At 45.0% G+C, this 24,586-nt stretch overlaps 3 protein-coding genes across 4 annotated transcripts in view; 1 reads left to right on the top strand and 2 right to left on the bottom strand.

Annotated features, from left to right (window-relative positions):
- Nucleotides 1–4,233: 4,233 nt before the first annotated feature.
- myoc (myocilin) lies at nucleotides 4,234–19,690 on the top strand. Its single transcript, XM_083767788.1, has 5 exons — nucleotides 4,234–5,002; nucleotides 15,039–15,110; nucleotides 15,316–15,408; nucleotides 17,783–18,000; nucleotides 18,443–19,690. The coding sequence occupies exons 1-5, from the start codon at nucleotides 4,531–4,533 to the stop codon at nucleotides 19,025–19,027; spliced, it is 1,440 nt and encodes a 479-aa protein (XP_083623914.1). The 5' UTR covers nucleotides 4,234–4,530; the 3' UTR covers nucleotides 19,028–19,690.
- LOC310860788 (CCA tRNA nucleotidyltransferase 1, mitochondrial-like) lies at nucleotides 11,688–12,974 on the bottom strand (the record flags this gene model as incomplete). The annotated part of the gene is made up of 1 exon (XM_083767947.1): nucleotides 11,688–12,974. One exon carries the CDS (start codon nucleotides 12,972–12,974, stop codon nucleotides 11,688–11,690), a length of 1,287 nt encoding a protein of 428 aa, XP_083624073.1.
- Nucleotides 19,691–22,077: 2,387 nt separating the features above from the next.
- Nucleotides 22,078–24,586, bottom strand: part of prrc2c (proline-rich coiled-coil 2C) — a 39,591-nt gene continuing 37,082 nt past the window's right edge. For both annotated transcript variants that reach the window (XM_083767572.1, XM_083767573.1), the window contains exon 34: nucleotides 22,078–24,321. In XM_083767572.1, coding sequence (XP_083623698.1) covers nucleotides 24,064–24,321 — 258 coding nt within the window. In that variant the 3' untranslated portion in view covers nucleotides 22,078–24,063. The remainder of the gene's footprint in view (nucleotides 24,322–24,586) is intronic.

The following is a 24,586-nucleotide window of genomic DNA, read 5'->3' as shown; positions in this document are numbered from 1 at the left end:
CTCTCTTGACTCTTGTCTTTCGTCCTCCATCCATCCCTAATGTCCTTCCCCCTCCTCCTCCTGTCCTCGCAGCCTCTCGCCCTTTTGATGTTTCCTGTGAGGACGTGCCCAGGTCATAAATATTGCTACCGAATTGCTCACTATTTCCTATAACAACAAACACATGCTAACTAACTAACTTACTAAACTTGTCCATCCACACGTCGACCTAACCCCAGTGATTCTCAAACTTTTACATTTCAAGGACCACCAGTTTGATATAGCACGAGACCCCCATTTGACCACCATAATAACTGATGCTAAAATACGGGAGCGTAGCCATAGACCTGCCCTTTCTGTTCCATTCCAAAGCCAATAATGCTGCTGCTCTGACAAAACTCAGTCTAATCACTAATCAGCACAACTGATGATATTTCTAATGTGATTAATCCGTTCTCAAATTATGTTCTATTAACGGCTCAGTGTGCTGTCATGCTCATTTCAGCACGGCTGGACAGCCTATTTCAACCAATCGCTTGGTCAGAAAAACGACCTGTAGTCATATAAATAATTCACTCAATGTTTGTCGCGTTTTGGGCGACCCCTCTGTGTACCACCAGAGGGGGGCTCAAGTACCACCAGTGGTACAAGTACCACCAGTGGTACTAGTACCAGTGGTTGGGAAGCTAATCTATCTTCTCACCAATCAAAGTTTATTTGAAAGCGATAGTTCACCTAAATAGGCTTTGAATAAAAAAATCGCAACTAAAAAATACTGGGAAGCAGCTTTTTGCTTCTACGGGCCGTCGGCATGGAACAAGCTCCCACTGTACCTTCGTCAGGCAGCCTCTGTAGACATTTTTAAAGCTCAGCTTAAGACCCACCTCTACAACATTGCTTTTAAGTGATCTTTATTTTTTTATTTTTTTTATTCTGCTTGTTTTTAATGTCGTTGCCTTATTTTATCTGTTCTTATCTTTGTACCATTGTCCTATTGTTTTAACTGCTTGCCTGTTTTAATGCTGTTTTGTTTTGCTTTTATCATCTTTTCTGTAAAGCACTTTGAGCTACATTTATGTATGAAAGGTGCTATATAAATAAAGTTTATTATTATTATTAAATAAACAACAATTTCACCACACAAAGTAGGAGATCAATCTTAACAAGAGCAAAATTATTATATTAGCTGGCCAGTTAGTTGCCCTTTCAGTATCCTTTCAATGGTTACACTGAGACTGCTGTTGGAAAATAAAATAAAATAAAACAATTAACCGAGCGCCTGGAAGCCAGGACGTGCACACCAAGCCATCAGTTCAATTGACTAAAACTATTAAAAAAAATGTTCATCACCCAATATACCTTTTTTCATTGACAAATAAGCTTTAAAAAAAGTGTCCTTCTGGGCACAGGTCTCCACCAGGTTATCCACAGATCCGTGCAGTTAGAGGTAAAAACACTTTTCGGCCAGTTATAGCGCCACCTTGAGGCTGAGTTGAAATTGTTCATGTGGCATTTCGTCCTCGGCCTAGTGGGAATGTGCGTGCACAATTTCACGGAAATCACGCAATGTGTTCATGATTTGCAGCATTTTGTTTGAAACTGAGCACTCCTGTGAACTTTGGAAGCCAATCTTAACCAATCAGGATCGAGTCTGAGAAATCTGAAAGACCCGTTTCGTTGAATGGCTCTAGAGAGACTGTGTACCAATTTGCGCGATGTTTGGACAAAATCTGTAGGTGTACTGTGCAAAAACTTGTTTTGCACAAAGCGGCCTCCTGGTGGCGCTATAACAGGCCGTTCTGGAAAGTTTGGGGCAGAGGTTCATTGTTGGCATCCAGGGAGTGTGTGTGCAAAATTTGGCATCGACCAGGTTAACGGTGGCCGAGATTAGCTGCTCACGGACACACGGACGGACGGACGGACGGACACACGGACACACACACGGACGGACGAAGTGCAAAACATACTCTCCCCACATGCCTTCGGCCTGGTGGAGACAATGATGATTAAAACTATGACTAGTCTAAATATACTGACAATTTTGTCAACAAATCAAATGTTAGGGAGGGAGAAGAGACCCTCGAGATCCAGTGGAACTAAGACATTTTATGTTTGGTTGTGTGCAGGTGTCATTCTCTTTTCCGTCTCCGAAAATATCCGATCTGCTACGTAGCTCAAAACGTGTCGCGCTGGGACACGTTGAGAGCTTGTATTTAAAATAAACTAAAACATTTCAGATGACTAAAAAATGACTAAAACTAAATGGAATTTTATTCAAAAGACTATGACTAAAACTAAATCAAAACTTTCTGTCAAAATCAACATTGAGTGCAACAAGTGTTTGTAGGGTTCCTGCTAACCTCGCTGAACTTGGCCATTTCCCCTATTTCCCCGCCAGAGCACCCCACTTCCTCTTGAGCGATGGATCTGGGTCAATGGATGTTTTGGGGATCAGAGTTGGCCTCTGAGGTCAACAGAGATGGATGGTTGGACGTCTGAACAGGAGGAGAGACGAGAACTGGAGGAGAGGAGAGGAAAAGTGAGGGGGGGGGGGGGGGGGGGAGTTGGGTGAGAAGAAACCGTCGAGAATGCAAACAGAGACGCAGGATATGAGCGTAAGGTGAGAAGTTGAACATGCAAGGAAGTGCACACGTGTGTGTGCACGCTTCTGTGTGTGTGTGTGTGTGTGTGTGTGTGTGTGTGTGTGTGTGTGCGCGCATGCAAGAGTGAGTTGGTACACCTGCTTTTGTGCATGTGTTGTGTATCACCTTTTTCATCCCGGCTCGCTGAAAATAAACAAGGGATCATATTTAACCACTTAAACCCTATACACTTCAGTTGACTGAGGTCCCCCAGGGGTCAATATGTGGTCCCCTCCCCTTTTCTCTAGACACCAAGGGCCCTATTTTTGCCAGGCTATATACCCCTTATCCCTAAACGTAATTGGCTATTTGAACTTTCAAAAAAAAAAATTAAAAATAGTAAAAAAGGCGAAAATTGGGCCCCAGATGTCTTTGCCAAAAATAACCAATCTACAAACTCACACCACATTGCGTTGCGACATGTTGTGAGCTTGTAGATCTGCTATCTGTGCTGAATTCTCTCATATTATGAAGACATACCCAGAATAGGATGTTAGGGTCCATGTTGTTGATATTGCATGACTGACAGTGAAGGAACGTGAAGCAGCAGGCAGCGGATGTGTCTGATATTGTGAGAAGAGATGGAGGGGGGGTAGAGGTCTATTTAGATGGTGATGGATACATAACGAGCTAAGTTACACTGGGAGGTGTGTTCTGTAGCGAATGACGCATTGCATTATGTCAGAATTCAAACTTTAAAACTGATTAAGCTGTGTTTGAGTAGGAAAACACCTGTGCATGCGAGCACACACACACACACACACACACACACACACACACACCCCTACTGTATGCGCATGCATATAACCCTGCATGCACAGAAATGCACACATATATTCACAAACACGCATGCATGCACACATAAACCTACATGCACAAATGCATGTTCCCGTCAACGTCACCACAAACGTCAGGGAAACGACAGCATGGCGAGGGTCATTCCTGGTGTCCAGTTGATGGGCTCGTAACCTCTTAACTCTTCACAATGATGACATCTATGGCCAGTTTGACGTCATGCCTTGGCCCCCTACCAGGGTGAAACAGGACACTGTCTCCTTTAGGAGGTAACTGTATCCCATGTGTCTCAGCTTTGCCTCCCCTGCGGGGGCCAGATCTAAGCCACGTTCCTCTGAACTGGAGCTCAGTGTTAACAACACAGGAACTGAGGAACTTTGGCTTTGTCCCGTTGGCTTTGTCCAGGAGGAACGAGTGTTTAAAACGTGATGACTCAAAATGACACGGGTTATCGTGTTGGGTCCTAAACAAAAGTATACGAAAGCAAAGGCTTTCACAAAAAGTACAGACAGGCACATGTGTTTAACATACAAAAAGTCAAATGTACACACATGCACGCACGCACGCACGCAGTTAAATGGAATGTTTTTGTTGCCGAGAAGGTCCCCAAAACACACAACATCCCATTCCTCCCACTTTCTCCTCCCCTCCCGTTCTCCTATAATCTCCCTCCCAAAACCTCTCCTCTCCCTCCTCCCTTTCTCCCCTCTCCCCTCTCCCTCACCCTGCACCCTCCCTTTCACCTCTCCTCTCCTGCTCTCCTCTCCCTCCTGCCCTGCCTTCCAGATTGTATAAATAACTGCGAGCCGGTGGGAAGGGCTCAGTGTTACAGACCTGGAGGACCTGACCAAAAGGACAAGAAGAAAAGACACAACAAGCAGCACCTGAGAGACAGACAACCAACCAATACACATGGATGACAGGAAGAAGAGGGATTAAAGACTCCGGGACGGACGCCAGAAAGACGAGAGGTTTGACCTTGTGACACCTGCACCAAGAAGAGCGAAGAGGAAGGACAACAGAGTCTTCAGAGAGTGGAGAGAGAAAGAAAGTCTCTATAGATCGACGACCTTTCCCCGTGTGTGTGTTTGTGTGTGGAAGGACCTCGTCCAGCATGTTCCTCCTGCTGTCCGTGTGCGTGTGCGCCCTCCTGCTGGGAGGGGCGGCACAGGACCGAGCCGCTCTGTGGCGAGGAAACGACCGCAGCGGGCGCTGCCAGTACACCTTCACCGTGCCCAGCCCCAGCGAGGCCAGCTGCCCCCAGGCCGCCGGGGGAGGCCCCGAGCTGGAGAGCCTGAAGGCTCGCCTCGGTCTGCTAGAGGTGCTCGTGTCCAGGCTGACCGGAGGAGGCGACACGGGGGGTCCTCCGAGAGCCGGAGAGGCTGCACCATCTCAGCCGGGGCTTCAGGAGGCTCTGAACCGGGCGGTGGGAGAGAGGAACCTGGCGCGGGGGGAGAAGGAGCGTCTGGAGAGGGAGGTGCAGGGGCTGCAGCGCAGGGTGGAGGAGATGAGGAGGGAGACGGAGAAGCTGAGGAACAAGCCGTGTCCTCCGCCCATCCCCCCACGGCAGGACAGCAGAGCTGGAGGTAAGACATTACATTCTGTATTAGTCATTTGTTTGTCAGTGGGTATAAGGAGGGAATAGGGAATGTGGAGACTCTCAAGACAGACTGTGACTAAAGGAAAATAGGGCGCTGTTTCTCCTTTGTTTTGCCAATGGGTACCCATATTGGGGAATGTGTACTGTGGGGCATGTATCTGCCGTACACCTGTTTCTCAAATCAAAACCAGGAAAGAATAGATACACCGAGCCAAGTAGGACAACTTTTCCACTGTAATTTTTTTTTTTTCTTTCTTCTCAAACCATTTAATGTCAAAGATCCCCATAAAAACTCTCAGGGACCTGTAAGGGTCCATTGGGCTATATGTTAACCTCAGTAGGCAAGAAGACCAATAGCAGAGACATTTGGGTTGAAAGACCTATAAAGTATTCTACATGACTCTGTGCTAAAGGGTTCTTTTGAACACATCATTTGATTATACAACGCAACCACTTCATCATTGCATGGAATGTTATGCACATGTAAGGCACACAACAGCTAGGGGCAAGCACAGCTCGTGTGTGCGTGCGTGTGTGTGTGTGTGTACGCCAGTGGAGTTCTTCCCACTGAATGTTACTGGGAGCAACACTGGTGACAAAGGCTGGGCTTCTGCTGCCACTGTATCTGCTTGCCTTTGTGGTGGCTCTATGAGATGGAGTTATCAGTGTGTGTGTGTGTGTGTGTGTGTGTGTGTGTGTGTGTTGTGTGTGCGTGCGTGCGTGCGTGCGTGTTTATGTATGCATGTTGTGTTGGCGTGTGTTTTGGAGGCCACACAAGTTTGCGTGGGGTTTCCGCTCCCCTCTCTCTGTCTGTATTTAGGGGGTGAGGCTGGGCGAGCCAGAGAGGACAGGATTAGTATTTATGACCTGGTTCTGGTGGTGTTTCCCTCTGCGTGGTGAGGAGGGTGAGAGGAATGGCTGGGGGTGGGGGTGGGGTGGTGTGGCTGAAACGTGAGGCAGACTTCGGGAGAGAGGGTCTCTATGTCCAGGGGTCTCACCTCTGGGACTTTTCGTGACGCCAGACGCACACACACGCACTCGCACTCACACACACCCCCCTGGCGGGGTCAAGATTGACGGGTCGACGGGGTACCAGGGCAGGGACATCAAGTGCTCTATTTGAGTGCCTGGATTAGAGGCTGCTTTAGTACTGGGAACTGGGAAGGCTCATTATTGTTTTGCAATGCAAATTGAAATAATCAAATGGAAGTACTCTGGTACGGGTTTGTCCACGGGTCACTGTGGTTACTTATTTATATCCATATTCAACTGTTTAAGTGCCAGGGACGTTTTCCCGTCTTATGGACGTCTTTGCAATGGGTGCCACGGGCGTTAAGACGTCCTCCCTTGGGAATAATAAAATAAAAAAATCCTCTAATCCGGTGTACAGGTTATGACATGCACATTACATGCATAATAGAATTACAAATTCTTTCTTTCTTTATAATGGGAGAATTGGCACTCAGAGCCTAAACTGGTCCACCAGGTGGCGCTGAAGGAGTTACATGTTCCCCTTAAAAAAAAACTGCACTATCCACATGTTTCATACATATTTAAAAAAAAATATTAGTTACTTTTCGTATCGTATACGTATCGTATTGTCAACCATGTATCGTGATACATATCGTATCGCTGTTAAAATGTATCGTTACACCCCTACTAAATAGCGCTTCAACTAATCTGGACAGTCTCCTATTCATCCACTGTCTTGTCTTGTTCACCAACCCATCCTCTTCAGCTGAGTCACCATATCCGCCTTTCTGTTTGCTCTCTTCCTTCTCTGTGTGTGTATAGCTTGTAAAGCTGACATTGCCAGCTCCCATAAATCCTTCCGTCCCCAACTCCCCGTTCCCTCTCTCCCAGTAGGAGTCTATATATATTTTCCTTCATACTCCAGGTTATCTGCTTAGCTCCTCATGTTAGCACCTGAATCCTAAAACACACAGAGGGGCCCCCCTGGAGAGAGGCACACGGAGAATAGATCACCACCAGCGGAAGAAACGCATTACCAGGAGCCCAGAAGTCAAAAGCAGAACCATTTAGGCAAACATGACACACACAGTGTGTGTGTGTGTGTGTGTGTGTGTGTGTGTGTGTGCGCGCGGGCATGTGCGAGCGAGCGAGTGTGCACGTGCACGCACGCGTCTATGCGCAAGGTGTTGAAAGTGCCCTATCGTCAGTCCAAAACGTCTCTTTCCTCTATCAACTAACGATGAGGCAACAGAGCATAAATCTCTCCTCAGATGGATATGACATTTAAGGGGAGCTTATTTTTATATTGCTCAATGGTTAACAAGTATAGAAGTGGTGACAGTGTTTAGTGTAGCGATGCTAATCTCAAAATATACAAGGCACTTACTGTACAATGCAACCGTGATTTATGACTATGGGACATATATAGAACATGCACGCACAAACTAGAGGTTAAGCCTCCTCATTAAGGGCAAATCAGAGTCAACCGCTCTCTTAACCTCTGATCAGGGGTTGATTAGGCCTCAGATTGGCCATCCTTAGGGGAATTAAGGCTCAACTGTTTGGGCCTCGCTCCTATAGCTTGTCTGGATTGGTGTTCTGCCTGCTTAGCCCTGCTGTCCACCACACACACAAACACACACACACACACACACACACACACACACACACACACACACACACACACACACGGCGTGCACAGCAGCAGTACACTTTCACACACCCCAGAGACACTCGCACACGGCAAACTTGTGCGTGCAAAAATGCGGTACACACGTGTGCAGTGTGCACATGCTCAAAAACAAGACAGTGAAGAATGTGAGCATGACACATTTGCCTGTGTTGATGAATAGCAGTGTCCTGAGGGAGCAGGTCTGTAGCTGACGGGTAGTCAGGCATGACCACCCCTTGCAAAGACTCCTCATTAACCCGCTCCGTTGACCTTGACTCCCACAAATGGAAAATAAAGAAAATAATATTATAGGTGTAGCTTGTTGCATCTTTGCATCTCCTATACTTTCCATGATTAAAATGACCTTTCCACTGAAACCGGCATAACAATCCTCAAAGCGATCCCTCTGCTATTGTCCGGTTGGAGGAGAACCAACATGGGGCCTCCAGATGCTTGTGTTTAATGTTATCATTAGGGGGTCATTATGAGTCACTAATCATCACTGCGACCGCAGGCCCGTACATGTGCGCGGGCAAGTGAGCAAGCACGTGTTTGTATAAATAGTACACACACACACACACACACACACACACACACACACACACACACACACACACACACACACACACACACACACACACACACACACACACACACACACACACACACACACACACACACACACACACACACACACACACACTTGCAGCTCTCTTACAAACACATTATCATATCTTCAGGCCTCAGGGGCACATTCACTGTGTTCACTGCCAAAACGAGAGAACTTTGACATCAAACATGCCACACAGAAATGGTTTGAGGATGAGCCCTGCAGGGATGAACAAAAGGAGAGAGAGAGGATTAGGGATAACGGAGAGAGCGGGAAGAGAGAGAGAGGGAGGGAGGGAGAGAGATAAAAGGTCGGAGAAGAGCAGCAGAGGTGAAAAATGAGTCGGACAGCATTTATTGGGGTCGCTCCAATTGAGCATGCTGTGTCCAGGATGAGTGATAGCTGACAGTGGCATGGGCCAGTGCAGGGGTCTTGGAGGGAGATTCGTTCGTGGTCGTGTGTGTGTGTGTGTGTGTGTGTGTGTTGCGGTGAGCCCGTCTGACTCCATGGCAGCTGGGAATCCACTCAGAGGTGTTTGTTTCCTGCTGTCACACAGTGAAAAGCTTAGTATTAATTGAACTCCAAAGAGTGGATACAAATGGAGCCAAATTATGGTCCTGCAAATCTGTACACTCTTCAGAGTTAAATGAAAACTGCTGATTTTATACTGTGCACATTCCCTGCTGTCACTAGTATCATCATACTGCCCCATACTGTGTGCTCATTAAAATAAAGTTAACACATGACACTAAATATGGATTTAAGCATTATAAAATTACATTTACTAGCCCTTGCCCGGTGCGTTTTTAATTCACTAATAAATTAATTATTAATAATTAATGTATCAAATCGAAAAAAGGGCTCCGTTAAGACCTCCATATTCATATGGTCAATGCCTGTGTGAAAAGTGGGAGTGGTTGGTGCAGGCAATGAGGAGATAAGTGTTTGTTTCTGACAGACAGACAGACAGACAGACAGACAGACAGACATTGTTAGAATTATAGTATGATATACAATTAAATCATTAAGTGTGAGGTGCATAAAATAACAGTTGTAGCAGACTTGCAGTTTTCTAGGAGTTTGTTCCAGATATGTTGGTGCATAAAAACTGAACGTTAGCCTCTCTGTTTAGTTTTTACTCTGGGGACATAAAACGGACCTGTCCCAGATGACCCGAGAGGTCTGGAAGGTTCATAATGTAGCAGAAGATAATAAATGTATTTTGGCTCTAAACCATTCAGTGCTCTTTATAAAGAAACAGAAGTATTTTGAAATCTATTATTTGTCACACAGGGATCCAGTGTGTAAAGATCTGAGAACTGGAGTGATGTGATTCACTTCCTTGGTTGATGAGGACATGAGCAGAAGCTTGCAACTGTTAAAAAGTATTGGAGGAGAAATAGGTTCCCATGTACCTCATGCACAACATTTGTAGGACCGTAATGGTATCTAGTTAAGATTGTACAAAATGTTAAGAATGTTATTTAGATAGTAGTATTTAGTTTGGACAGATGCTAAGGTCAAATATCCCTTTCTTTGTGGCAATTACATTGTTCCCTTTGCACTCTTGTGTGACTATTTAGCCTGTTGTTTGTTGATTAGGTTCATGCTTACTCTGCTTACTCCGATGTCATACTTGTAAGCGTCTGCTAAATGCCTAAATTGTAAATTGTAAACTGTAAGTGACATGGGTGTCATACACAGTATGACAACATCCTTTACTTCAGTACAGAGGCATGGTAATTAAGGTTCAACCTAACGGCGTATTTATTCAAACACCAAATAATACAAAAAGGACCAGTTCTGTCCATGGTTCTGTTGGTGATGTGGTGGTGACATGCAGCTCAATCTGACAACCAGTGGTACTTGAGCCCCCCTCTGGTGGTACTCAGAGGAGGTAGTTGTTCTGACCAAGCAATTGGTTGAAATGGGCTCTCCAGCCGTGCTGAAATGAGCATGACCTTAAGATGGCCGTAAGATTGTAGGACGGATTAATCACATTAGAAATATATTAGTTGTGCATCAGAGCAGCAGCAAAACAGGAATGGTCTTAGGAATGGAACAAAAATAAATTACATTTTCCTCCTGGGCAGGTCTACGCTCCTGTATTTTAACATCAGTTATTACGGTGGTACATGGAGTCAGTGCCAGATCTTTTGTGGTGGTAATTCAGTAAAAAAAGGTTGAAACCCCCTGCTGTACAGTACACTGTACAGAGTGAGCGCTATATTCCAGCAGCATGCAGCAGTGAGTGTAACTTTAGGACACTGTACACATTGTATCTGGCACAAAGACACTGAGGAATGATGTCCTGAACCCTACCCCAGGGCAGAGATGAGTGAACTACGCCAAAGTCTGTGCCAGAGGACATCTATATACTGTACAGTTATCTATTAATGAATTAATGGGTTGGCTAGTGTGTTTCAAAACCTTTTGTGAGTTGTTTATTTATATACAGTATCTATTACTGTGCTCACCTGATTCAGATAACATCTGAAGATAACTACTACTTATCTCCTCCCTCAAACCAATCAAGGGGTTGTATTTATACGTGACATTCTTGATCTGTGTCTCGCGTCCCTCCACCGCCTCACTCTCCATTCTCCTTCTGTGTGCTCTCCACTAGCCTTTCCTTCAGGCTCCTGGTCGGGGTCTTCGGCGTAAAGTGACGCTGCTAAGCTCTATGGACCCCCAAAGCCAAATAAACACTCAAGGACCCTCAAGGTCCATTCCCCCTGGAACCGCCAACTATTACCTAAACTAAAACCCCTACACCCCTACGTTCATCACCTCGCCTTCACCTCAGTCTCCCCTCATTCCTACACCCCTCAATCACATTTAATATTGTTTCTATCTTCAATAAATACAAACCAAACCGATTGATTGTTTGAAGATGTGTTTCTTTACGAGAAATACCCATGTTTTAAGATTTTTGTATCTGTCCTGTCGGTCTGTCTGTCTGCGTTTCCTTCTATGCCCATGTATGGAGATCCTTTATGCCATGCATTCCTATAACAGGCAGCAGGCCATGTCGTTCCTCTATGAAGCCTCTCCACTCTGGACTCCACCACCCACCCAAAGACCTCCGTCTCTACTCAGAAACTCTGTCCAGAAGTAAACTGTCTCAGTGCTATTAAAGGATACGACACATTCTTTCTCACACGTGTCATCTTCCCGTTGTTCTCAACAGAGTGAGTTCACAAACAAAATGTGGTAACCAGAACTTCCTCTCCTTGATGCTCTGCAAAAAAAAACCTTTTCTGCCAAAGCTTACTTTTCTCTAATCAGTTGGAGTCTCCTCCCATTTGTTTTTCCTTGATGAAGGTTCATTTCCAGAATTCTGTTTTCCGTGTCTGAGCCCAGGGCAAGTTCACGCATATCTGATAAGTGATTGACAACTTGCTATCTAGGTGAACATTATCTAACCTTTCCATCTTCAGTTCTGTTGTCTTCACCTAGTTTCATGTCTTGATTTATTCTGTTCTGCAGAAACTTTTGTGACAAAACCTTTAGGAGTTGTACTTTATCCATCTGGTAGTGACTTGTCTTCCAAACATCAAGGAGCTCCTGCAGGGAGGACCCTATCTCTTTGCGAGTGATGCCCATCTTTTTCAGATCGTGGCCGCTAACAGGGAAGTGTGGTTTGGACCATTTGCAGAGCTCTTCCAGCAACTTGTCCTCCCCTTGATACTTGAGCAGCTCGCAGACTTTACTCTCAGAGTCCAGATCCCGACTACTGACGATGAAGTCAGTGAAGGGTTTGAGGCCTTCAGGGTAATCCTGGTTCTTGTGAAGCTCGTGTCTGTGTTTTATGAGGAAGAGAGCCAGAGTCTTCTCCTTGTTGGAAACCTTCAGACGCATGTCCATGACCTCTACATCCACAGAGTTGTGGCAAAGAGCAGTCAGAACTGTCATGGCTTTAGGAGAGTGGTCCTTGGCATGCTGCCACACTCGTTTCAACTCTTCAATGTGACCATGTGGAGGTAAACCCATGTGTTTGGCCAATCCCAGATCATACATGACCTCCACAAGATGAGCAGCATGGCTTCCAACCACAATCAGCTTGAGTTCTTTCCAAATCCGCTCTCCTGATATACCTGCTAGGCCATGGGCATTATCCCTGATGGCCTGCAGTGTCTCAGGCTCATGGTCACCTGTCTCCAAAGCTACTCTGCCATAAAACCTGAAATACCGCAGTATTCTCAAGTAGTCCTCTTGGATCCTATGCTCAGAACTGCCAACAAACCGAACTTTACGCTTTTGAAGGTCTTCATATCCCTTGAAATAGTCGTACAAGGTTCCATCTAGCCCTAAGAACATAGAGTTGATGGTGAGGTCTCTCCGCTCAGCATCTTTCTGCCAGTCAGTGGTGAATTCTACCTCGGCATGTCGTCCATCCGTCTTAACATCCACCCGCAACGTGGTAACTTCAAAGTTCTCCTGGTGCAGTCTAGCCGTAATGGTCCCATGCTCCTCTCCTTTTTTGTTGATCATCCTGATCCCTGCTGTCTGGAACATGGTCTTCATCTGCTCTGGGGTGGCTGTGGTGGCAAAGTCCACATCCTCTGGATGTTTCCCAGACAGGACGTCCCTTACAGCACCCCCTGCTATCCTCAGCTCAAAATGGTGCTTCTGAAACAGGTCTGCGATGCCATGCAGACCATCTGTCAACAAGTACTGGAAATCACAGGTTTTCAACCACATGCTGAAAAGCCTTTCATCTCCAAACAGAAATGGAAGTGATAGTCATACTCATACGTTATTTATATCCACAAACTCTCCCAAGTTGGTGCGTCATAGCTACAGCGTATTGAGATGACGTCATAGCTGCCAGCCTGCGATGGTAGCAGTCTAGCAGATAGGAACCAACCCGTGTTCACGGCGTGGTTCTTATGGGTGAGCCGTCTAGCAGAGGGTCTGTGTGTGTTTGTCTGTGGCTAAACTTGCAAACCAAGGAAGTTAATCCCGGAATAGCCGCAGACAGATACAGAAACACAGACGGCTCACCCTCTAGGTGGCGGTGCCATGCTGCAAAAACTCAATCCATGATTTTCATGTTATTTGATAATTTGGTTTTATAAAAGCCAAGAGGCCATGGTTTACAGTCAACAGCTAAGTGTAGGCTATTCTCAAATAACAAACATACAGTAAACATCAAACGGAACATATTCAAATTAAACAAATGCACCCAAGGTTGCAAACCCTGCCCACCCAACATCGTGTTCATCTTTATTTATTTATAGAGGCTAAGCAACCCCAAAACTTTGGCACGTTACTCCCCCCCCCCACAGTGTTGGCGGGGACTCATATGACCGGTGTCATTGGCAATGGTGTGCCTGCATTTTGCTAAGCAATATAGTTTTGACATTTTATAGTTTAAAATGAACTAATTATGTATTTATTTTTTCCTTCCTGAAAATCTTTTGAGCAATGTATGAATTATATTATTTTATTTTTTCTCTCTTATGGCCATCAAGGGGGGCCACCTAGGGGCCCAGGGGCTCTTGAACAACGCTGAGATTAACAGGTTAAAGCCTACCGATAGCAACACCTGAGTAAAAGTACAAAAGTGAAAGTACTCATGCAGAATGTTAAATTTTACATGTTCAATATGAAAATTGCAGATCTACAGATCTACATTGTGACACGTTGTGAGCTTGTAGATCAGCCATTTTCAAATAGCCGAAGTATATATATATAGGGCTGAAGTGGTTAATGTATGTTTTCTACAAAGTAGATAGCTAAAGTTATCAAATAATTGTCGTGGAGTAAAAGTACAATATCTGCTTCTGAGATGTAGTGGAGTAGAAGTGAAAGTATTGAACATTGGAAGTAAAGATATCTCAAATTTGTACTTGAGTGCATGTACTTAATTACTGTAGATAGGATAGATGCTGAACACAAGGGGCCCCAGGGGAAGAGGGAGGGAACCCTAGGGGCAGATTTAGTCGACACTATGACGATTTTCTTTGCCATGATGACTAAAACTAAGACTAAATATATTGGCAATTTCGTCAACAAATAAAAACGAAACTAAAATGTTAGGGAGGGACTAGTGGAGAAGAGATCATTTTATGTTTGGTGTTGCTCTCCGAATATATCCAAATATATCCTTAGCCAGTATCCTTTCGCATTGATTTTAAGATTTTATTATTAACTTTTAAAGCTCTTAATGGTCTAGCGACTAGCTACTTATGCAACATGGTTGAATTTTATGTGCCGCCACGTACGTTAAGGTCATCGGGTCAGGGTCTACTGAAGGTGACCCATAAGGCTAAGCTGGTCACTAAAGGGGATCGGGCTTTTGTGGAAAGGCCCCAAGGCTCTGGAATAGCCTACCAGATGAACTGAGGCTAACCCAGTCTCTAACTCATTTTAAAGACCCGTTTTTATAGAATAGCCTTTGCGTCTTTTGCACCTGTGATGTATTCTGTTATTGATGTCTGACTGTTCAAAGCACTTAAAAAATAAAGTTTTATTATTTCTTTAGTATTTAAAAATATCTAATCGACTAGCTGGGCGGTTCTGATGTGTATGGGCAAATTATTCCAGAGTCCGGGGGCAGCCGCCGCATGGTATTTTGGATTGATCTTAAGTGGACACAAGGGACAACACACATTCCGTACCTAAAATAGGCACTGAGTGCTTGTCTAATTTTCAGAATTTTGTCAGTGAAGGAGTGTCAGCGCGCTAAGTGTCAGCTCTAAATTATAACACTCTCTCCCTATGTGTGTGTTTTGTGTGTGTGTGCGTGTGCTATTTGCCCAGGTTCCAGTCCTATGTCTCATCTCATGGGGTCCAGGCCTAATCGGCAGCAGGGTGACACTAGCAGTTTGAGAGGTAAGACAACATTCTTCTTTTGGCTCTCCGTTTCAGGTCTAAATCAAGCTTCAGTCTCTTCAGACTAACAATAACAGGTACATAACTGAATGTGTACCCAGGTTCTGGTCATGGCAGACTAAATTACACTTAGACACTACATAATACCTATCGTGAAATTGCATTTACCCTCCAAATAATCCCTGTATCTCTGCCCCTCTGTCAGACACTGCATGGCAGTACGGAACTCCAGGGTTTCAGGAGCTAAAAGCTGAGGTGACAGAGGTACCTGCTCCCGATGGCCCCGAGGACAATACAGGTCTCTCTCTCATTTACGCGCACACACACACTCACACTCACACTCACACACTCACTCACTCACTCACTCACTGGAAATCTCTAAAACTGTTCCACTTTGCATTGGTTGAATATTTATAAAACCCTGGGTTTTAAAAATATAAGGCGGCTGGCAGTGATTTTGGGTGGGGGGGCTATAAGACATCCATTATACTATATGCTTCAACCTGCAGCAATAGCATCATATTCCAGATATCAAAGTACAGCAATGACACTACTACAGGCCTATACTTTGTTACAGCAAGTGCTCCACAACAACAGAAGAGCATGCCCACAACAAACACTCCACTGAACATTGTTTGTATTTGTATGTAGATACCTGCTCTTATACCGTCACACACAAGCGCAGAGACGAATCAAACACACACTCACTCTCACACACACGCGCACGCGTGCATCTTTATTCCAAAATGGAATAAAGATGCAAGCAACTTGCAAGGCACACACACATGCACGCACACGGCACTGAAACAACACTAACACACAGCCTAAGCAAGTAAACCAAGCAGGCGTGTCTTGGCAGCTGTCAATCATTCAACGCAATGAAAGCCAATGGAAGCCTTTTGGGCTGTAAAAAATCAGCCCATTTTGACCTATTTTGTGTTTTTCTTGTAACTATTTGATGCTGTTGCTGCTTTAGATTATACCAGAATATAAAAGTATCTATTCTAAAACATTTTAGTGGTTATGTCACATAACCACTTTACCTTTCAATTATTCTTTTTATTTTTCAAAAATAGAAAATGGCGAATCTACAAGCTCCCAATACATCACAATGCAACATATTGCGACTCACAATTGAAATGCGTCGGGAGTTTATAGATTGGCTATTTTTGTTGCTTTTGTGTGACACTGTAGTATGATTTACTTAATTACGAGAAAAACTGAAAAAAGTATAAACCGACAGGGACGATAAAAGTATGGTACAACAAAACTATAACCATCTGGACAACAATTCAGTTTTTGGCATCCTGGCAACTCAGATCCCCACCACCCCCACCCCCACCCCCATCCGGCCATCTCCATCTGACCCTGCAAACATGACACCCCCGCCCCAACCACACGCCCCCCTTTCACCGCTGACAGCCCCAACGCAAATACTGCTATTAATACTGCAGCATTTGGGGCGAGAATACCTCAGTCATGCCAAAGTATGAGGGACTGTCCGAGTTTCATGATGTGTGTCTTATTAATGTGAGTAGAGAGCACCCCTCAACAAGGATGTCACACAGAGATGAACTATTTGAGCCTCCAGCAGCTGGATTAGCCACCCATGATGTTTCATTTTGAACATACTCAGTGTGTGATCTTTGGCCAAAGATCTGAAACAGGCTCAAACAGCAGATGAAAAGCTCAGGGGAGTCTTTCAATCCCTGAAGACCCTGAAGACATGGCAATGGGGAGTATTTATAATGCATACTAATATCTAAAACTAACTCCAGCTCTGCCTCCTGGCCCACGGTGGGTGCTGGTGGGTATTTTGGGAAGAGGTAAATATACAGCGCTCACCTTATCGTTTTTCCCTCACTGAGAGGCTTGAAGTGCTGGAGAGATCCTCAAAGCAGCCCAGCTGCTGCTGCCCTGGCAGCCTGCGGGTTGACTCCGAGAGGAGGCTGGGGTTAACAGAGATGTCAGGAGAGCAAACGGGTGACCTCACCGTGTCCCTTATCAGTTTGCAGGTCTCCCTTCTTCTCAGATCGTTTGGTCCTTCCGGCAACTGTACACGTCCGCTACGCTGCAATAACTTCCTTCCTGTTACTATCAACTCTGTCCCCTGATGTCACCCCATGACAGTCACTGTACTGCATGTGTGCTGATGATTTCTGTTGATTTTGTTATGTCCCTGGCCTAGGGGGTGCCAAGATACACAACAAAAAACAGGGGAGTTTACAAAAAACATTTTTTTTATTGATTAACCAAAAATAAGTAATCAAACGATAAATCAGGAATAAAGTGTGGAGATCAGTAGTCAGTGGTGTAGTGCGTGTATGCATGAGTGAAATGTATGTGTGTGCGTGTTGTATACATGTATTAAAAGAAGTGTTGAAAAGAGTACATGGTGGAAAAGGTGCAGGAGGCAAATGAAAAGAACAGAACTGGGGAAGGACTGGGGAAGCAGGCATTTATAGGGCGTCGACACCCGGGCCCAGGTGCGAGCTGATCATCATTAGAAGCTCTGCTCCCCAAACCTATTGGACAGAGAACAGAAATGATTAGGGGCAAAGCAACTACACACAACCACATAAATAAGTGAAGTAGTCCTACTAAGCAACTATATTCACACACAACATAGGGAACCGTCAATTTTAACCCACCTCCCTCCTCTGCCCGTATAGGCTGTGGTGAGCTGGTTTCAGTGGGTGAGCCAGTCGTTCACAGAAAGGCAGACACTATTGCTGGTAAATATGGTGTTTGGATGCAGGACCCCGAAGCTCAAGCCGGATCCCCTTATGGATCCAAAATGCTGTGGCGCATCGACACCGTGGGTTCTGAGATCCGTCAACTCTTTGGATATGAGGACATGGAGCAACTCTCTAAAGGCTTTCCCTCTAAGGTACACACAACATTTTCTGTGCTCTAAACCAGTGCTTCTAAAAAGTGGGGTTCAGAGAGCCTCAGTGTTGCGTGACGGGGTACCAAATAGACCCTTACAGACTGTGTAACCAGTCAGGAGTACAAATGGAACCAAATGAACCCTCAGGGGACCACTTGGTTCCATTTGTACCCTCTCCGAGTTATGGGGGGGACCTTGTACCCTCTCAGAGTTATGGGGGGGGGGGGGGGGGGGGGGACCTTGAAATTACAACGTTTGACAACCACTGCTCTAAACTACCAGTTGCACTATAGTATACGTGTGTGCACACACAATAGTAATAATCCAATAATAGTAGTACTAATGATTTAGTGTTAGGATGTTAGCTTGGCAATTAAGTGTTTTTAACAGCTTAATCCCTGTATAGTGTATATCAACACTGTTCTGTATTCTTCCCATGAAGGTGTTGCTGTTGCCAGAGGCAGTAGAGAGCACCGGGTCCACTCTGTACCGCGGCTCCCTGTACTACCAGAGGCGCCGCAGTCGCACCCTGATCCGCTACGACCTGGCCTCCGAGAGCATCGCAGCCCGCCGCGACCTTCCCCACGCCGGCTTCCACGGCCAGTACCCCTACTCCTGGGGAGGCTACACGGACATCGACCTGGCCGTGGACGAGCAGGGGCTGTGGGCCGTCTACTCCACCAACAAGGTCAAGGGAGCCATCGTCATCTCCAAGCTCGACCCCCACAGCCTGGAGGTGAAGAAGAGCTGGGAGACGAGCATCAGGAAGGTGGCCGTGGCCAACTCCTTCATCGTCTGCGGCAGGCTGTACACCGTCGCCAGCTACTCCTCGCCAAACACTACCATCAACTACATGTACGACACAGAGAAGAGCCAGGGCAAGGCGGTGGCCATACCCTTCAAGAACAAGTTCCGCTACAACAGCATGATTGACTACAACCCGGCCCAGAGGAAGCTAATGTCCTGGGACAACTTCCATATCGTGTCCTACAGCGTCCGGTTGGGGGGCGGCCAGCCAGCCAACTGAGGCCAAACAGGCTCGAGAGACAATGAAAGGTGATTGTGACGGACCAGATTCATCGTGCGCGACTGGTCACGCCGGAGTGCCGGGCTCTCAACTATTCCCGCTTCAAAGACTCTTAGCTTCAGCGCACCACCGCCTGTGTGGTAGTAGTGGTTAGAGTGTGATAACATCGATATACATTTGTAGATTAGCCTAACTACTAAAACTCCATAGTGAGATCAAGTTTATTGAAGAACGGGACACTCCACCTGCCCCTCCCCCCCTCTCTCAGTGGGAAGGCTTAAACTGTGCCACGGTCCGCAATCGTGTATAATAATAGAATTAATTATTTTTCTACTGTGTTCACAATCAGGTGTATACGTTTTTTTTTCTTGTATAACTTCATGAACGATGACATTAACATGTGATAATATTCCTTTGGGAAAAAAAGTATTCTGACTGTATAAAATCGAAATTCTAAGCATAATTTGTTAAAGTAACCTGTCTGTGATGTACCAAAACTACCTTGTCTGCCTAACTACAGTACTTAAACATGTTAACTATCCAACTGTACTGCTCTCACAATCAGCAAGTCTTGACATTTTGCATGCATCTGTGCACCATAGTCATCACTATAGGAAACATTCAAATTCAGTGTTAAATAAACTTGGTCCTAAACATTGAGAATTGTCAAGTGTCTGTTGTGTCTTGCGTGGCACTCAACACTTGTGGAGTAGGAGTCGTGTTGATTTTGTCGACTAAGGGCCGATTCATACTCCTATTTTAGAGCCGAATAAAAGTCGGTTCGGCGCTGTAGAGCCTACAGTGTGACGTCATTTGAGGTTCGGGGGGGGGGGGGGGGGGTACCGTCCTAAAGTGGGCTCTTCGGTGCTACTGAAAATTTCTGACGAGCCGAAATAATTTCGGCACTACAGCGCCGAAATAGGAATATGAATCGGCCCTAAGGGCCGATTCATACTCCTATTTTAGAGGCGAATAAAAGTCGGTTCGGCGCTGTAGAGCCTACAATTTGACGTCATTTGAGGTTCGGGGGGGCGGGTACCATCCTAAAGTCGGCTCTTCGGTGCTACTGAAAATTTCTGACGAGCCGAAATCATTTCGGCACTACAGCGCCGAAACAGCGCCTCTCTATCCTGATTGGATGAAGGCTGGGCCTCCTATCCAAAAACGAAACCTATGGGTTTTGTTTATTAAAAATAAGTGATATTTGAATTAAGTGAAATCACTGAATATACCTCGATATGCTGCCATGATCGCTAAAACGAGAAACGACTAAATATATTGGCAATTTCGTCAACAAATAAAAACTGAACAAAAATGTTAGGGACTAGTGGAGAAGAGATCATTTCATGTTTGGTGTTGCTCTCCGAAAAGAGCAGATCTACAAGCTCACAACGCATTGTGAGCTTGTAGATACTATAGGTGGGCTATTTCAGCCTGCAACCAAATGTAAAATAAGTCAAGAGCTTTCCAGCATCTTGCACTTTCAGTAATAAACTGAGTGGAGTTTGCATGTTCTCCCCGTGTCCCCTAGGGTTGGTACCATAGACTGTAAAAAAAAAAGAATAGGTTGGTACTCACAAAAACATGCAGTAATCCTGGTCTCTATACTGCCACCCCCTGGCCAGCCAGGGCACCAGACGGAGGGGAAAGCACGGAACTCCCATCAGGTGAACTCCTCATGTATTGAAAGAAGCATTGAGGTCAGTCCGTTGCTCTCCCCAGGTTGGGAGAACAGAGAGGCCAGGCCTCTTTTCCACCGGTTGGGGACTGGTTCAGTTCAGAAACTGTTTTTAATCCAAAATTGGAACGTTAATTATGAATTGAGTGGGCAAAACCATTCCTGTATTAAATTGTTTATAGGATCAAGTAAATTAATATATAACCCTTCCACAGGAGTAGCTTTTTCACATTGATCACACATTTTGTAATTTTCACCTACAGTAGGCCTATTAAGTGAATAGGTAAAAAGTGAATTAATAGTTATCACCATGAAACTTCCCCATACAGTTGATTACTTACTGAAGACAATGATTTATTCATTTTATTGTATTACACATTTTCTGAAATTGTACATTTAAATATGCAAATTAAGCATCATGTAGGAAAATGTGCAAAACATAGAGAATATGAAAAAGCTACTGTGGAAGGGTTATCATATATACATTTACTAGGACAATTTAATATAGTTATGGTTTTGCCCAATCAAGTCATAATTAACATTTGAAGTCTGGCTCATGGACTAAAAATCACACCAGTGTGAACCAAGTGGTGCAACTCCCATCTATTGGTTCTCTGTATCGTTCCAATTTGTATCATTCCAATTTCTTTCAATTTCTCTGTATCGTTTGCGTCCAGCAGGTGGCAGCCATGTCACATACTTCTCTCGTTCCAATTTCACGCATGCGCACACCACTCATGCTCGCACAGGGGTACACACACACACAAACAGGCACACGGACATTGTAAGCTGGATGTAGAAGTGGTTGCACCACTTAAAAAATTGGTTCTGAAAGGAGTCTGGTCTGGGTGAGAAAAATTAGCTACAACAATCGTGGGACAAAGTATTTTGAAGTTAATTCTAATACATAGTTCAATCAACAATTACAACTATCATTTAATAACAGTTAAAACCAGTTCCAACCGTCTTGTTTTTGTGGGGTGCATACATTAAACCTAATCTAGGTTGAAGAGTAACAGTTTTGCTAGGTAGGGCATTCATTTACAAATCAAAGTAAAATATGGAGAGATGTGGTTTCTTTTTCTTTTCATCATACTGATGTTAGCTTACTGACCCCTAGTGGCTTGATTTGGCCTTTGCTAAAACTGAATGAATATATTGGCACCCTTGCCAATTGAATTAGTCGATACTATCCATAGTACACAAGCATAATCATGAACACTGAAAATGGTCAGTGTCATGTTTTTCATAAGATCTCGTACATTATATTCATAGTAAACTCCGTAGTCTTCCCCAAACCTGGGTATATTTTGAGAACTTGCATGCCAAAGAATTACACAATAGCCTAAATCCAGGAGACACAGCCCAAGGATCACTTTTTAACAGCATATTATTTTTTATTAGTTTCTGTAACCAAACCAAGATAATGTAAATAAGACCATACATATTTTAATACAGCGATGAAACCCCTGTACAAGTAAAACAAAAAAAACAAAACAATCATTACCCTCCCTCCCCCATCCTCCAATTTCCAGGTCTCATTCATTGCCCTCCTGATAGGTCAGAATGGAAGCTTCTACCCCTTTCCTCCACTCGCAGAGGGGTGCATTGAACTGTACATTTCTTGAAGGACCGTCGTCATTGTAAGCCCAAGATGAGAGAGAACGCTGTGTGTGGGGAGCCAGCGGAGGTAAGGCAGAGGCAGGAGAGGACAGGACTGATTGCTCTCACGTTTTGTAAGGGAAAAGAAAATAAACGTATTCTTCTGCCCAAATGCTTCAGAGCCACATAATCTTCAGGCCCTCTTATTATTTTTTTTAATTGCTTTTTCTTTCCATTTTTCTTACCCTTTACCCTCGTTTTTATCTGTTCTGGTTTTGTTCCCCACCCCCCTATTTATGAGGGGAGGTTAATGTACACTTCTCATGATTAGAAAGGCCAAGCCCTCACACCCTTTATACTCCTCTTAAAGTAGCCCTATCCTGCAATGTCCTAGCTAAAGGGCACTGGAAGTCCGTCAATAGCAGCAGGGCTGGGTGCTTTACAGTGAAGTGTGTGTGTGTTTATGCATGTGCATGCACAAGTGAGTGACGCTACGGAGGGTGTCCAAGCAGTGACAGGGTGTGAGACAAGAAGCAGGCCATAGATTGGAGCATTTATCTGTAAGCAACCGTTTCTAAACAACCAATAATATTAGCTCCACTCTAAACTCTGCTGCCACAGTAGCGGCAACCTTAAAAGGCCCTGTGACATCATCTTTACGTTGCTTTCATTTTCCTTTGGCTAAAATATACAGGAGAGATTTCAGCTACAATCTTTCCGCCATTTATACCGTGTAAACACTCTCACCTCACACCACCACCACTACACGCACGCGCGCACGCACACACAAACACACACACACAACCTCATCAATATTCTCAGGCAAGGAGATGAGAGCAGAAGGCAGGAGCAAAGGCTTGCAGTCAGATACTAATCAATTAACCAATCGATATAATCAATCAACTACTGCAATTTCACATTTCCTCTCTGGGAAAAAAAACAAACAAAAACCAAAAAACAATACAATAGAATTCCTGATTTTATGTCTCTCCTTTCAGTGAACATGGTTGAAACCGTTGAGCGAGAAACGTGGCAGTGTGTGCGTGTGTGTGGTGATGTGCTGACGGCTTCCCACACATGCACACACATGTATGGATTAGTAAAGATGGGAAGATTGAAAAAAGGGGGAAAGCAAACGGTTCTTCACTAAAAAGACATCTCTCTTTAAATAAGATTGTTCGACCAACTACAAAAACACTTGATTCATTCTTTCATTAACAAAATAACATACCTGTCCTCCCTATAATACGGGTGCTTCTACTTGGGGGGGAAAAAAAATAATAAAATTGAACAGAAATCATAGAGCTATAAAAATGGCAAACTCAGCAGCGAAACTTTTTTTCCTCTCTTAAAGTCTGCCACCGTATCTCTACCGTTGTGGCAGGTTCTCTAAGTTAACCGCTCGTTGCGTTAACGTTTTCCTCCCCATCGCAACTGCATGATGGGAAAAAAAAATCCAACTCAAACAAACTGCCCACCTACAGTGGGGCAGAAGAGGAGGGGGGGGGGGGGGGAGAGAAGAAAGGCTAAGATTATGTACAAACACTCAACAGTAAGCTCTTCTCTCAGTAACCGTTATAATTTGGATCTCTACCCCAACTCATCAATCCCCCCCCCACCCCCCCTCCAACCAGGGCTGCTGTGACCAGGGAGGGGGGGTTGGGTGTGAGTGAGTGAACAGAGCAGCCAGATCCCCTCTCCTCCTCCCCCCGGTTATCATTTCACCTGAAGAAGGCGTGTGGGCTGGGGGGTCTTTTTACTTGCCCTCCTCTGGTTTGATGGCCTGGGGCTTTATGGGGCCAGTCCGTATGGGCTTGCCCGTTGAGAGGGGGGTTTTGTCGGGCTCCGGGCGGTCAGAGATGCCCCCCAACTGGTGGTTGGGAGCCATGTTGTCGAGAGGGGGTTTCTGGTCGAGGCGCGGCGCTTTGTTGATGGTCGGGGGGGGCTTCATCTGTTGCTGCTGTTCTGAAAAGAACTTGTGAGTCGACTGAAGCACCTCGGCCCTCTGCTTCGCCTGTGAGAGAACACAGCAAAATACAAAAAGAATAAGCCACATCATCATGCCTTTATTGATAGTACAGAGCAGAGACAGACATGAATGTTGCAGAGTAACATCCAGCAAATGGTCTGCCCGGCCCAGGACTCAAGTGATGCTCTGACAGAGTAACAGACAGAAGTATTTCAATGGAGTGAATTATTGGTGTAATTTCAGAACACAATAAGATAATTTTAATATCCACGCGAGACTAATACAGCATAGAATTAAGAACAAAATCCTA

The sequence above is a fragment of the Protomyctophum parallelum genome, assembly GCF_964188405.1.
Source record: "Protomyctophum parallelum genome assembly, chromosome: 6".
Lineage (NCBI taxonomy): Eukaryota > Metazoa > Chordata > Actinopteri > Myctophiformes > Myctophidae > Protomyctophum > Protomyctophum parallelum.
This window is presented reverse-complemented; position numbering and strand designations above follow the sequence as displayed.

Coding starts and splice junctions, on each gene's coding strand:
- myoc (XM_083767788.1), top strand. CDS start 4,531: ATGTTCCTCCTGCTGTCCGTGTGCGTGTGCGCCCTCCTGCTGGGAGGG. Junction 15,409..17,782: donor TGGCCCCGAGGACAATACAG/GTCTCTCTCTCA, acceptor CTGCCCGTATAG/GCTGTGGTGAGCTGGTTTCA. Junction 18,001..18,442: donor CTAAAGGCTTTCCCTCTAAG/GTACACACAACA, acceptor CTTCCCATGAAG/GTGTTGCTGTTGCCAGAGGC.